The 13,720-nt window shown below is 28.0% G+C and overlaps 2 protein-coding genes and 1 long non-coding RNA gene across 7 annotated transcripts; 1 reads left to right on the top strand and 2 right to left on the bottom strand.

Annotated features, from left to right (window-relative positions):
* Positions 1–63: 63 nt before the first annotated feature.
* LOC113799395 (uncharacterized) lies at positions 64–2,415 on the bottom strand. The gene is made up of 2 exons (XM_075823609.1): positions 1,818–2,415; positions 64–1,748 (listed from the first exon to the last, which is right to left on the bottom strand). Exons 1-2 carry the CDS (start codon positions 2,320–2,322, stop codon positions 187–189), a joined length of 2,067 nt encoding a protein of 688 aa, XP_075679724.1. The 5' UTR covers positions 2,323–2,415; the 3' UTR covers positions 64–186.
* Positions 2,416–2,632: 217 nt separating this feature from the next.
* Positions 2,633–5,631, top strand: LOC142645958 (uncharacterized). 3 transcript variants are annotated; one of them, XR_012846974.1, is made up of 4 exons: positions 2,641–3,735; positions 3,808–5,012; positions 5,143–5,336; positions 5,397–5,628. It is a non-coding gene; the product is annotated as an uncharacterized LOC142645958 (long non-coding RNA). The 3 variants fall into 3 exon arrangements; XR_012846973.1 differs by having other exon boundaries at positions 2,633–3,735; positions 3,808–5,336; positions 5,397–5,631; XR_012846975.1 differs by lacking the exon at positions 5,143–5,336 and having other exon boundaries at positions 2,770–3,735; positions 5,397–5,623.
* On the bottom strand, positions 4,852–12,816 carry LOC113799394 (uncharacterized). Of its 3 annotated transcripts, none has more exons than XM_075823617.1 (5): positions 12,625–12,816; positions 10,130–11,826; positions 5,944–6,170; positions 5,744–5,876; positions 4,852–5,616 (listed from the first exon to the last, which is right to left on the bottom strand). In XM_075823617.1, the coding sequence occupies exons 2-5, from the start codon at positions 10,341–10,343 to the stop codon at positions 5,447–5,449; spliced, it is 744 nt and encodes a 247-aa protein (XP_075679732.1). In that variant the 5' UTR covers positions 10,344–11,826; positions 12,625–12,816; the 3' UTR covers positions 4,852–5,446. The 3 variants fall into 3 exon arrangements, with proteins under 3 accessions (XP_075679732.1, XP_027205814.1, XP_075679733.1); XM_027350013.2 differs by having other exon boundaries at positions 4,852–5,586; XM_075823618.1 differs by lacking the exons at positions 10,130–11,826; positions 12,625–12,816 and adding an exon at positions 6,378–6,859.
* Between the last annotated feature and the right edge of the window lie 904 nt (positions 12,817–13,720).

Genomic DNA, 13,720 nt, shown 5'->3' with positions numbered 1-13,720 from the left:
TCGATGATTACAATTTTTTATATGATGCGACATCATTTTTATATTTGTAAAAAGAATTGAAAAAAGATTTTATTTATTTATAAAAAAAATTCTTCCTGAAAAAAATTTATTATTAGTTAGTTAGTTTGTTTGTTTGTTTGTAATGACTTGACATATCATGTACTTTATCTATTCAGTTAAATTCAATCAAAGGCAAATGTACGGTGGGCCAATGACGCCACAATTTATACATGTTAGAATAAAATCATCAAAACATGGTTCACAATAAATCAAACGACAATATGATGTTGAACAAAAATAATATGGTTTTTTAATAAAACAATGACATATAAAACATTGTTTTTTATTAAAACCAAATAATCCTTTTATATAATAACATATACGTGATATTAATCTTTTTTTTAAAATTTTAGGATCAATATCATATTTATGAATTGAATCCAATGGTTTATCAAATAAACGATTAGCCATAATCATTTTTTCCACTTGTTTACGTCGAAATCTTAAGAATCGTTTACGATTTCTTAATTTTTGATTATAAAGATAAATAACTCTTTGTTTACCATAACGATAATAGAAAAAATCACAAATAAAATGTCGAAATCGTATAAAATGAATGGATAATAAATACATTAAAATCAATAATATATAATCGATCATAATGCTTTGATATTGTGGCAAACCTAATTGATTTTTATTAAATTGTCTACAAGTATGCCAATCTTGACGAAATAATTCTGTATAATTGAAATGTAATTTTTTCATAAGACCATTGATAACTTTAGCAAAAAAACTGCCAGTAGCTTCACCATGAAATCGATGAACCATTATATTAATATGATCACTAACCGATAATTTGGATGATATTGTATTAATACAATCAGTAAAAACGAAATCGATAAAAAGTAAAAACAAAAATACAATAAATGTTATAATTAAGGCTCTCTTTTGAAAAACAAAATAAGCTGCATTTTCATAGACACTTTTTTTCAAACCAAATGTTGGTATTAGTTGCCAACGATCATTACCTCGTAATGGTAACAAATGAATTTTGTTCATTGCTTTACGTTTGTAATCAATATGATAAAAATATCGATCAATATAATGATTGTCAAAATTAATATGTTTAAGATAATTATTATGATAAAAAATGGCTCGAAGCGCTGCCGCTATTAATGATACAAGAAATACTACACGAGCAATAAATCCAACAATTCCTACCCATTCAAATTCACTAAGAAATTCTTCTTCTAAATCCATTCGATATCCAACCAATGATTGTAACATATCTAATGTTTCGCTAATTTGTTCATAATTTTGACCAGATTGCATCATTTCAATAGAATCATAAAGATTGATTTGTCCAAATTGTTTGGTATAATTATCAAAATGTTTTAATGGATCAATAATTTGTTCACATAAATCACTGCCAAGATTATTCAATGCAGCGTAACAAGCATTATAAACTTGATTGTAAATTTGTCTAGAAAAAATGTTACTATTGGCATATAAATCTTCAAGAGTTTTACTACAAAAATCATCCTTATTGAATGGTTCAACAAGTGTTAGACAATATTGTCTCAAATCATTCGTATCAATCCGAAACGATTGAAATGAATCACTAAGATTTTTTCTAACGATATCTGAATCTAATAATTCTTTTGCTGTAAATACTTTTGATGAATCTGTAAACAAATTAATGAGTGGACGGAAAGCTAATCGAAACATAGCTCTTTGCCTCGTATGATCTTTAATTATTCAACAAAAAAAAACAAATTAGAATTTTTTAAAATGTAAAATTGAAAAAAAATACTCACGATAATTAAGTAGACAGGCCATTATATTCCATAATGATCGAATATTTCCAAATATTGATGGTATTAATATTTTCAATGCTCGTTGTATAAAACGTATATAGAAAAATATACCATTTGATGTGACTACCAATGATGGTAATAATAAACAAATAACTGTACGAAATTGTATTGAAAAAACAAAACCAGTGATCATCATTAATAATCCCCATTTATGTATGAATAAACGATCTTTATCATATTTGTCTGATTCATCGGGTAAATCGACACATAAAACTAATAATAATTTACAAATAAAATAACCACCAAATAAATTGAATAAATTTCGAAGTAGAATATATTCATCCGGTGGACAACGATATAATATTCGATGTATTGTTGGTAATTCTTTTTTGATACGCATTTCAACATATTCCAATATACGAATTATAAATACATCAAAATTGACCGATTTTGGTTTTGTTTTAACCCAAGGCATTATTATGGTAATCAATGATAATTTGTTCATGAAAAATTATTCATGGTAGCTTTTATATTCATCAAAAGAATTCGGCAATTAGAATTGTTTGTTTTTGTTTTTATCGGAATGAAATTGGCAAAATGGATAAAAATCCGGTCTATTCTGTGGCGACATCTATTTTTTGAAATTTCAAATGTTTTAAACATTTTTTTCCAAAATATCAAACAATAATTATTGGCGGAAAAGTATCCGGAAATTTTTTTTTATTGACCAAAAAAAAAACTAAACTTTCCAAATTAGATATCAAACATTGAAGTGATCCAGATGGTACGAATCATGGTGATTTTAATCTTTTGAAATCTCCTTGGGGCCAAAAATTGAGAGAAAACGAAGAAAAAAATCGAATAGAAAATCGATACAATTCTTATTATTTGAAGAAGAAGAGGAGAAAAAAAATCAATAAATGGTTCGCGAATTATTATTATCCTCTGTTTTTTCTTCGAGAGAGAGAAAAAAAATCGAAAAACCCAATGATGTGTTTGAATAAACGAAATCAAGCTTTATTTTTTTTTGATGAAAAAAACTTGATCCAAAAGAAGAAGAGTATAAACGAATAAAGAATGACCAAACAAACAAACAAACAAACAAAACCGGACAAAAATCGAATAAAGATGCTTTCGAGAGAAAAGAAAAAAGATTGTTTGATCATCATCATCATCATCATCATCATTTTTGATCTTCGATTCGAAAAGGCAGGACCAACCATCCAACTAGCCGGCTATTCTGGATAAATTAATTGCTTATTTTATTTCTATTCTTTCATTATTCACATAACTTTTTGTTGTTGTTGCAAAGAATATTTATTCATTCCACACACATTGAGTCAAGGAAAAAGAAAAGAAAAAGAAAAAAATGATAACTCAATATAATTCATTGCGCATTGATTGTCATGTGGGCGTCATTTTTGGTCATTGGTGAACAAAAACAACAACAAATGATCTTTTCTTTGTTTAATTGGATTCTTTTTTCTTTTCAAATGGATTCCTTTTTCTTTTCGGTTTTTATTCTGTTTGTTTTGACTATTTTTTTTTGAAAGTCCAAACAAACAAACAAACAAAAATCCTATTCAAACTCATGTCATCATCATAATGTCGCTATAGGAATTGTGAACTTTAAACGAAAACAAGAGAGAGATGGGGGAAGTAAACAATGAATGAATCCATTGGAAGAAAAAAGGAGCCAAAATAAAAACCACAAACATATAAATGTGATATCCCCGAATTAAAAACAACAACAACAACAACAAAAAAAACTGTATACGTGATCTGAAGTGATAATTTCAAAAAAAGTGACAACCAAACTAACAACAACAACAATGACCACCAATTGATAATGATGATGGCTCCCGTTGCAAACAAACAAACAAAAAAACAATGACAATCGAATTTGAAGTAGTTTGATGTAAACAAATGTTCATTTATATATTTGAAATAAATGGTGATGTTTTTTTATTTTATTATTTCATTTCTATAGTTGACAAGGATGATCAGGACCGTTTCTCTCTCTCTCTCTCTCTCTCTCTCGTCCAAATTTTGATTGCCCGAACGGATATATCTCGAAGAAGAAGATGATGATGACCAAATGTCAATTGATGATGATTTTCGGGGGCCGGGGATTTCATTTTATTATGTGAAAGCTTTATTTAGTTAAATGTTCTAAATTTAGTATATATATGTGTGTGGATATTCTGTATTCTGGTGTAAACGAAACACAATCGATGGTTTGTACGTGCATACATTAAACATCCACAATTCATTCATTATCCCAATGATAAAAACAATGACCAACAACAACAACAACAGCGAATAAAGCAACCCAAAGGCAATTTCTATATGTGTGCGATCCAATTCCTTTAAATAGGATGTTACCATTAATAATAATAATACCAAACGAATTTCCTATTCTATTTTTTTTTCTTTCTTCTGGTTTTAATGCAATAATATCTATTATTGAATATATTTACAAGAAACAAAACAAAAACAAACAAAACTGGCAAACTGGACAATTTGATCAATGATCTTTTCATTTCATTAATATCATTACGAGCAGTAGCAGCAGCAGAAGAAGAAAATGATAAAATTTGATGACAAATTCTCTTTCTCTATATATATGATCTCTATGGCCAAAAGAAAAAACCCATAGACCATCAACAAATGAATTCTTATTATTATTATTATTTTCATTATTGTATTTCTTTCCATATTCTCTTACCTCTCTCCATGTCTATCATGACAATATAAATTCATTAATAACATTTGCTATGCCCTATACAGATCGTTATAAATTCAAACACCAAAAAAAAAAAGTAACAAGCTAAGAATCGACGAAAAAATTTCTTTTTGTTTTTCCGAATCATTTACTTATTAAATTCATACACTTTATTAAAGATAACAAAACGCATATTCTTTGCTTTTGGTTTCTTTCCTATTAAATATCATTATTATCGAATGCTGCTGCTGCTGCTGTTATTAATAATATTATTATTTGGCGTCTATTATAACCCAAAAGCCAAACGAAAAAGTGCCAAAGTGAATTATTAATTTAATTAAAAATAGTAGTCATCCAAACAACTACTACTACTACTGAAACAATTGAATAAATAGTAGACGATAACGACAACGACGATGAAATAGTTTGGATTTTCGAATGGGGGAAAAAAACGAAAACATGTTTCCAAGGTAATGACCATAAGACGGATTCCTGAAAAAAATATAATTAAAATTTTTTAAAACAAAAAAATTTTCAAACTTATTTTTTTAATTCAATTTAATGGTGTCATTTTGTTTTGTTTGTAATCGGTAATAACAGCAACAAAAAAAATATTATCGCATTTTAATAACTTTGAAATAAGCAAATAAAAAAATCTGCTATATGTGTGTGTGTTTGTAATGTTTTGGGTTGGATACAATCGACAAATGGTGCAATTGTAAAAAATCCTTTCTCTGTTTGTTGTTAAAGAAAATGACAAATAATTTAAAACGGATTTTTAGTGATAATTTGATGTTAGTGTTTCTTCTTCTTAATTAACAATTTAATGATGAAAATGTTTTTTATATTTACAGATGATGATTTATGCAATAATCAATGATGATAATAATGATGATGATGATTACTACAGATGCCACGTATAAACAATAAAATTTTCATCAATCCAATAATGATAATTATGCCATGTTGTAATTAATATTATTAAAAACCATAATAATGTAATCGATGAATTACAATGATGATGATTATTAATGGCATTATTGCCTATAGAAGATGTATAAAAATTCCAAAAATCTTTTTATTTAAAACATTGATATAAAATAGAAGAAGAAATAAACAAAATTGATCATTTTAAATTTTGAAATTCAAAATGATGAATGGAAATGAGGTAAATAAAAGAATCGATAAAACAAAAACTTACCCATAACAATCATTGATTTTTCAGCAGCAACCGTTTGAAATGTACCTTCAACACTAATTTCACATTTATAATTACCAGTTGTTTTTTTGTTCGTTTCACTGATTACTACATGACCACCTTCAGATTTATTTATCTGTGTTTTATAAAACAAAAAAAACTTTTCAATATTTAACAACAACAAAAAAAAGTCATCCACATACATTAACATTAATACCATCTAATGGAAAAAATTGTTTATATGGTTTAATTGTTGGTGTATAACGAAAAAATTCTTGTTCATCCAAATCAGTATCATTTGTTCGATAAAACCATTTGAGCGAATAAAGTGATGCATTACCCAAATCATAAAGGCATGATAATTCAACTTCCGTTCCTTTTCTTACTTGACTTGGTACATTTAATGCAACCACTCGTACATCCGATAAACCTATACGTTTTTCATTTTTGTTTGATTTGGAAGAAAAAAAGAAAAAAAAAGAAAAATTATTGAGAAAAAAAATCCATTGAATTATAATAGTTATAATTCTTATTAGTTATTATCATTAGGCATAAAATGGTAAAAATTAACCAATTTTTTCTTTCTAATGAAACAAAAGAATATTGATGATGGTAATGGTGGTGGTGATGACCTAACTTATTTTGTTTCGGTACGTGTTTGGTCTGTTTTTGGAAAATTTTTTTTCCCGCGTTTCGTTATTCTTCGTTATCATTAATCATAAAACATAAGGCAAACACAAAATGGAATCTTTTTTTTTTGTTCTGCTTTTGTTCATTGAATTTTTTGACCCGTTTTTTTTTGTTCTAGTTTCGAAAGAAAGAAAAAGAAAGAATCGATCGAAAGATATATACGCACACATTGAGAGAGAGAGAGAGAGAAAACAGAATGATCAAAAAAAAGTGAAACAAATGAAATAGCCAAAGTGATTAATCGAAATAAAATCAAGCCAACAACTTTTTTTTCTGTTTCATCTTTCTCCAATCAAGATGATGATGATGTTGGTCGATTCAGAAAAGCCAAAAACTAAAGTATCACAAAAGAGAGATTCCTCTTCACTTTCACTTCATTGCGATGTGATTTCGATCGACCAATTCGAAATTCGGAATGTTTTTGTTTTTTTCCCATTGACTTTTACTTTTCGGTACAAAGTTCTTTATGCAATCGGTCGATTGGTTTTTTTTTTGGTTTTTTGTTTCTGGTAATTTGAAATTTTTCGTTGGTTGAAACTTCTCAAGTGGATTGGACACTTTTTTTTTGTTTTGTTGTTGTTTGGTGGTTGTTTTTTTTCCAAAAAAAGATGTGCGTTTTATTATCGTTTGAATATCGCAAAAATCAAACCGAAAAGAAAAATCTCCTAAATCAATGTTTCATCATCATCATCATCAAAACCATCATCCAAAATTGATTCTGTAATTCTGTATTATGCAATAGAATAAAAGTTTTCTTTCTTTCATGGTTGGTGGCTACTACAAAACATTATTAGTAAAAAAAAAGTGATGATGATGAAAACTAAGTAACTAAGTAAATAGTTGACTTGGAATTATCATCATCTTCTTCGAGTGAAGATAAAGAATAAAAAAAGTGTCCAATGTGAATGTTTTTTGTGGAAACAATTATGTTGTTGTTGTTGTTCACACTAGATATATCTGACTATCTGATCACTTCTATAAGAAAAAAACTCTTGAAAAAAAAAGTCAATTTGTTTCGAATGAAGAATCTTTTTTTCCTTCAACAACAACATCTTTATCATCAACATTTTTCGACTTTGGAGTGTGTGTTTGGTTTGGTTTCTGTGTTTTTATTTCTATTTATGGATGTTTTCACATAATGCTTAGTCAAACATTTTCAATGTAAAGTTTGTCATCAAACATAATACACAAACAAACACAGTGAGACAGAGAGAGAGAGAAAAAAAAACACTTATATACAGATGGACGATCCAAGTAAACAATCAAATCCAATACTATAGTGATCCATATAATCATCAACAACAACAACCAAAGAAAAAAAATAAGAAAAAAACGATTTGATGATAATGTTTTTTAAATGTTTACTTTATAATAATATCCAGATCATCATCATCATCATCGTTATCAATTGAATAGTTGTTATCGTTGTCATCGTTATCGTTGTTGTTGTTGTCATCATAGCTAATTGATCCATTTTTTCCCTTATAGGGGTTTCACACTAGCAGCAATGTGAATGAAATATTTCAAATGAAATATTTCACTACATTTCAGCCTTATGGACTGAAATATTGCATTTGAAATATCTCATTCACATTGCTGCTAGTGTGAACCCCCTATTATAGAAATTTAAGATGCTACCAGCCTTAAAGAAAACAAGAAACTATATCTAATAATCATAATGTTTTTCTAATGGATTTCCGGAATCGTTTTTTGTACAACACACACACAAACAAACGGAAAAAATCAAAATACTTTTTTGGAAAGCAAACAGAAAATACGGTTTCTTTTTTTTTTTGCTTCTGTTCAGCATCTTGATGGCGAAAATCAATTAAAAGTATATTTATTGGATATTTAGCGGAATAAATTTTCATTATCACCTTTTTTTTGCATAAGAATTTGGTAAAAAAAAATACATTTAGTCGGTGGTGACTAAATTTCTCGCTTTAACCACGGTCCATAAATTAAATACCCCCAAAAAAAATATATAAATAGCCATTTAATGTTAAAATAGTTGAAAATGGAAATTATCTTTGGACTTATCAATTTACTGTAGTGAAAATAAAGTTTGAAGCGGAAGAAAAACAAAAACAAAAAAAAAATGAAGTGAAAAGAAATTGAGTCATTTTAAATCTCTCTATGTTTGATGATGTTGATGATAATAAAATAAATTCCAGAGAAAAAAACCTCATCCATTTAAATCAGTTTTAGTTTGTTCTTCTTCAACACATATTCGTGTTTCAGGAACAGACCAGAAAAAAAAATAACGAAAAACTACATTCAAAGAAGTAAGAAACTACCATCTTGTCACCACCGCCACCACTACTAAACACCTTTGGTGATAGAAGTTTTTCAATTCGGTTTTTTGAAAATCAGTGCCAGAGAAAATATTCTCAAACAAAACATCACACAAAGTGAGTGTGAACGAAAAAAAAACTGCTAAAGACTGATAATAATAATAATAATAAAACGAATGGGTAGAAGAAAAAAAACAATAACCATTTTAAACAACAACAACGAAGATGTGAAAACCATTTTCTTTTCAATTTAAAATTAAAATCATTTTCAAATTCGCATACACAATACGCCTTGTCAATGATGATGATGTTATATGAATTCATTCTAAAACAAGTGTAGTTTGTGTGTAAATAGTGTGTTTTGGAGAAAAAAAAGAAGCGAAAATAAAATATATATAATCTTTATTTATATTCACACAAACCGATAAAAATAAAAAAAACCTATGAACAATCCAACCAACCATCATCGAATAGTTAATGTTCCAAAAAAACAAAACAAAAAACAACAGTGAAAATGAAATAAATTTGGCAGAATAAATTTAAATGTCTCTCTCTGTGTTTCTGTGTGTGTATGATGCAGGGGTATTGTTTCATTAATGGCCAGTTTTGTTTTCCATGGACAATTCTAAAGCTGTTTTTCTGTTTTCTGTTTGTTGTTTCAAAGTTATCTCAAGAATTGTCAAGAATATTTCCATTTCGATTCTAGTTTTTTTTATTTTGGTGCAATGGATAACACACACACGTCAACACTTAATTCACACTACAATTTCACCACCCTTTTTTTCTGCAAAAATAAAAAACAAGAGAAAATCATTTGAATGAGTTTTATATTCTTTCTTTCACTGTTTTTCATCCATTCTTCAATTCATCTAATGATTATGACACACACACATATATAAATTCACAATGATTGAAAATTCTGTCGATCATCATTGAAGCCAATGTTTTGCCAACAACAAACATTTTATGACTTGAATATTGTCTAAAACCGTGTGTGTGTATGTTTCAAAATGAATTTTTTCAATTTAAAAGTTTTTTTGTCTATTCTGTTTTTGTAACTAGAATTTATATGCTTTTTTTCCCCGTTTCGAAGATCTCCTTTCTTTTTCCATTCTTCCAAACAATTGTGATGCTACAAATGAAAATTGATGGGCCGCGAAGCAAAAGAAAAATTTTCAAATATTTAAAATTTAATTTACGAAATCATTCACGAATGTGTTCATTATATAAGATTATTTATGGCGATGATGATGATTATTATTATTTGAAAATTGAAATTTGAAATTAAATTAAATCAAAACGGGAAAAAAATGGTAAAAAATCACTGAATGTAGAAATAGGGAAAAGGAATCGTCTCGCTTTCTCACTATAGTCGTCGTTTTTTTGTTTGATTGCATAAACTTACCTTGAACAAAGAATAAATTCATCACAAATATTAAAATAATCAAATAGATCGAGGCTATCATCATATTTATTTGATTATTTATTTTTAGGCATTTTTTATTACAATACAATGTAGTGGAGGTGGTGGTAGTGGGGTTGGTGGCCATCATTATCCTATACATTATTCTTTTTATCGTCGTTATCACCATTGATGATGGTGATCTTATCATAGTCATTATTATGATTTGATTTTTATTTGATTTGATTTGATTTGATATCGAATTGAGTGAGTGGAAATGAAAATGAAATAAAGGTGACAAACAACAATGTGAAGACGATTCGGGTAGATATAGAATCGAATACAAACAAACAACGATGAAATAATCGGATTTTATTATTGTTTATTTTCCTTGAAGCTTTTTTTTTGAAGAGCAGCACAGCAACCAGAATAATTGAAGTGTAAAAAAATGAAAATAATAATCGGCCTATGATGATGATGATGATTAGAATTGAATAATTGTCCGGAAGAACAAAAAAATTTTTCACTGGTTTTTGTTTAGTTTTTCATTCATTCATTCAATTCAGTCACTCAATTTTGATTGATCCATTTAGTTGAATAGACGAAGAAGAAGATGGAAACGAAAAAGGCCATAGATACATAGATTATGTAGATGAAATCTTCATTAAATTATTAAAAATGAAATTTTCATTTTTAAAATTATGAAAATTTTCGCTGTTGTTGTTTTTTTCCTGTTTTTAATAATTTTGGATAATAAATAGGTAGAAATAGCGGCAAATAGATAAAATGAGTTTGCGTTGTTCACTTTTTTTCTCTCTCAACTATTTTTACTTATTTATTCATTTATTTCACTTTCTCACTCTATTGATGCTTGTATGAATGTCAAAGGAATAATTTTCAAATGAATATCGATGATGGAACATGGTTTTTGTGTTTGTAGGGGGGTGTTGGTGGTGGTGGTGGACGTTGAAAAAAAGGCGAAAAAAAAATAAATTTGCAATGCAAAAAACAACAACAACGACTATAACAACAACATTTCCATTTTCATTTTCGATGTGTGTGTGTGTCTGTGTCAATGAATGTTGATCGTCGTTTTTATTTTTATTTTATTTGGTTGGACAATCTCCATTGATGATGACTTTGAAAATGAGAAAAGGAACGAAACGAAACGAAACCAAACGAAAAAAAAGTTGGTTATTATTCGCTTCGATGCAACGATTATTCATAATACAAATGAATAGATAGTGAGATAGTTAGATAGATAGATAGATGGATGGATGGAAATAGACGACACAAAACATCACTTGATGAAAATTGAGAAATACAATAACACACACAGAGGACACAGTATCTATAGAATTTTATTTCGGTTGTTGGATCGTTGATATTTTTGGCTTCGTTTTTTGTTGTTGAATTTTATTTTGTCATTGATTAAATCGAGTGAAAATGAAAATGAAGAATTGTTTGATATATTCATTTCATTTCATTTCATTTGAATTCAATTCAGTTGATTGTAATAGCAAACAAACAATAACGAAATTTTAAATAATAACATGTGATTGAATGTAACTGATGGTGATGGATAATAATGTAAATGTAACTGGAAGAATGGATCACATTGTTGTTTTTGTTTCATTAATACAAAATGGTTCCATTTGATTTTGAATGAAATGTAGTATTATGTAATACAGATGTCCAATCTATAATATAAAGGATGATAAAATTAATCAAATTTTCATGTTTGTCCAATGAAATTGGTTAATTAATCAATGGAAACAACGAGGATATGCTGTTAAAATAGTCGGTATTTTTCATTACTTTTCGATGTGTGTGTGTGTGTGGGTGGAGAAATTCATCATCATCGTTGACCATGAATGACCACCACCAATGAGTGATCCATCGAATCAATAATAAACAACCAAACAAATTAATCAGTATAGCTTGGCCAGAAATGTATCCAATTTTGTGTGTGTGTGTTTCCTATTTTCACACACAATGGATCGATTTTTTCATTTTCATTGGCAAATGAAAATGAAAATGAAAAAAAATTAGGGCCAAACCAATTTATTCTTGTTATTGGTAGAGAGGGTCTCAACCTCTCATCATCATCATCATCAGTGGTCATTCAACAAACAACAACAACAACAACAATAAATCCAATAGACAATAGATCTATTGTTGCAGAATAAATAGATCGGAAAAATTTTCTTTTTTTTTCTTCTTCTTTTATCGAAATGAATAACTACTTTTTGTTTATTCTACTCAATAACAACAACAACAACAAATATTACATGCAAAAGAATCATATATACGAAAATTCAAAGGGAAAAAACTGGTTATACATAGGATAGATAGATAGATAGATATCAAGATAATTCATTGATATTGTAATTATGCTTCGTTGATGATGATGATAAAAAAAGGTGGTTTGCCTGCCAAAGTGTTAATTTTTTCTAATTTTTTTTCTGCGGTTATTATGATTTTTTTTTGTAACATACCTTTTTTTGGAGAAAAAAATATGAATGGAATAACCACACAAAAAAAAACTAAAAACGAAGAAAAAGAATTGGATGCTGTTGCTTGTTTTGGATATTGCGCAATAGAAACTGTCGATATTCATATGATTCTGTTCATTATGTACGAACCGATCGGATTCTCGATCCAAACTGACGCCAAAAACGAATGAATGAATTTCGATCCAACAATTTCAAACAATCTGGTTGTATGATGATGATTCTATCAGGGTAGTAGCAAATCGGACACCAACAAATACAATGGATTCAAAATGAACAGAATGAAAATTCTTTATGTACAGAATCAAATAGAAGAGCGGGAAAAGTGAAAGAAAAGAGATTGTATTTTGAAAGCATCTTTCAAAACAGCAGTCAAGTGGAACCGAAAAAAAATAATTCCATTCACACAATGCAATGGTCAGCAATAATTCGTTTGATGTGTTTTCGTTTTTTTTTGAGCTCAATTTGTTCGTACATTTTCACCAAAATATACGGTAAAAATGGAAAAAAACCCAATTTGACCTGTTTTTGGAAAAAAATTAGACATGTAAAGTAAAATCATCAAAGACACGTGTTTCGGTTGTGGAATCCTGAATTTTTCGAATTTTTCTCGAAAAGAAATATCTAGTTACGTAATTTAATTTGGATATATCTTTGGATATTATGAATATAATTTTTTTCAAAAAAAAAAAGACAAGCATCATGATATACAAATGATGATGATGATTACGTTGACACATATATATACATTAATGGCCAATAGTCACGTTCCGGTGATTTTGTCCATCATCAATGGTGAATAACAAACAAAAAATGAAATAATAAAAAAATAAAATATAAATAAAGTGATTAGTTTTTGGATGAAACCATTATCATCATCATTGTCAATCATTGTTTAAGTAAATAAATTCGGATATTCGGTAAATTTTCATTTGTTTTTTGTTTGTATTTGGATCATTATCATTGATAATTTCGAAAGAAAAATGACACACAAACAAACAAAATTATTTACATCAAATTTCTATGGAAAGAAAGAAAGAATTTTTTGAATTATTGAAAAAAAATTCTTTGAAGAAGAATA

The sequence above is a fragment of the Dermatophagoides pteronyssinus genome, unplaced genomic scaffold (genome assembly GCF_027571235.1).
Source record: "Dermatophagoides pteronyssinus isolate colony J.1.1.1.1 unplaced genomic scaffold, Derpt_VIB-CSIC_2022.12 sq0032, whole genome shotgun sequence".
Lineage (NCBI taxonomy): Eukaryota > Metazoa > Arthropoda > Arachnida > Sarcoptiformes > Pyroglyphidae > Dermatophagoides > Dermatophagoides pteronyssinus.
This window is presented reverse-complemented; position numbering and strand designations above follow the sequence as displayed.

Coding starts and splice junctions, on each gene's coding strand:
- LOC113799395 (XM_075823609.1), bottom strand. CDS start 2,322: ATGAACAAATTATCATTGATTACCATAATAATGCCTTGGGTTAAAACA. Junction 1,749..1,817: donor GGCCTGTCTACTTAATTATC/GTGAGTATTTTT, acceptor GAATAATTAAAG/ATCATACGAGGCAAAGAGCT.
- LOC113799394 (XM_075823617.1), bottom strand. CDS start 10,343: ATGACTATGATAAGATCACCATCATCAATGGTGATAACGACGATAAAA. Junction 6,171..10,129: donor GAATTTATTCTTTGTTCAAG/GTAAGTTTATGC, acceptor AAAAACGTATAG/GTTTATCGGATGTACGAGTG. Junction 5,877..5,943: donor TAGATGGTATTAATGTTAAT/GTATGTGGATGA, acceptor TATAAAACACAG/ATAAATAAATCTGAAGGTGG.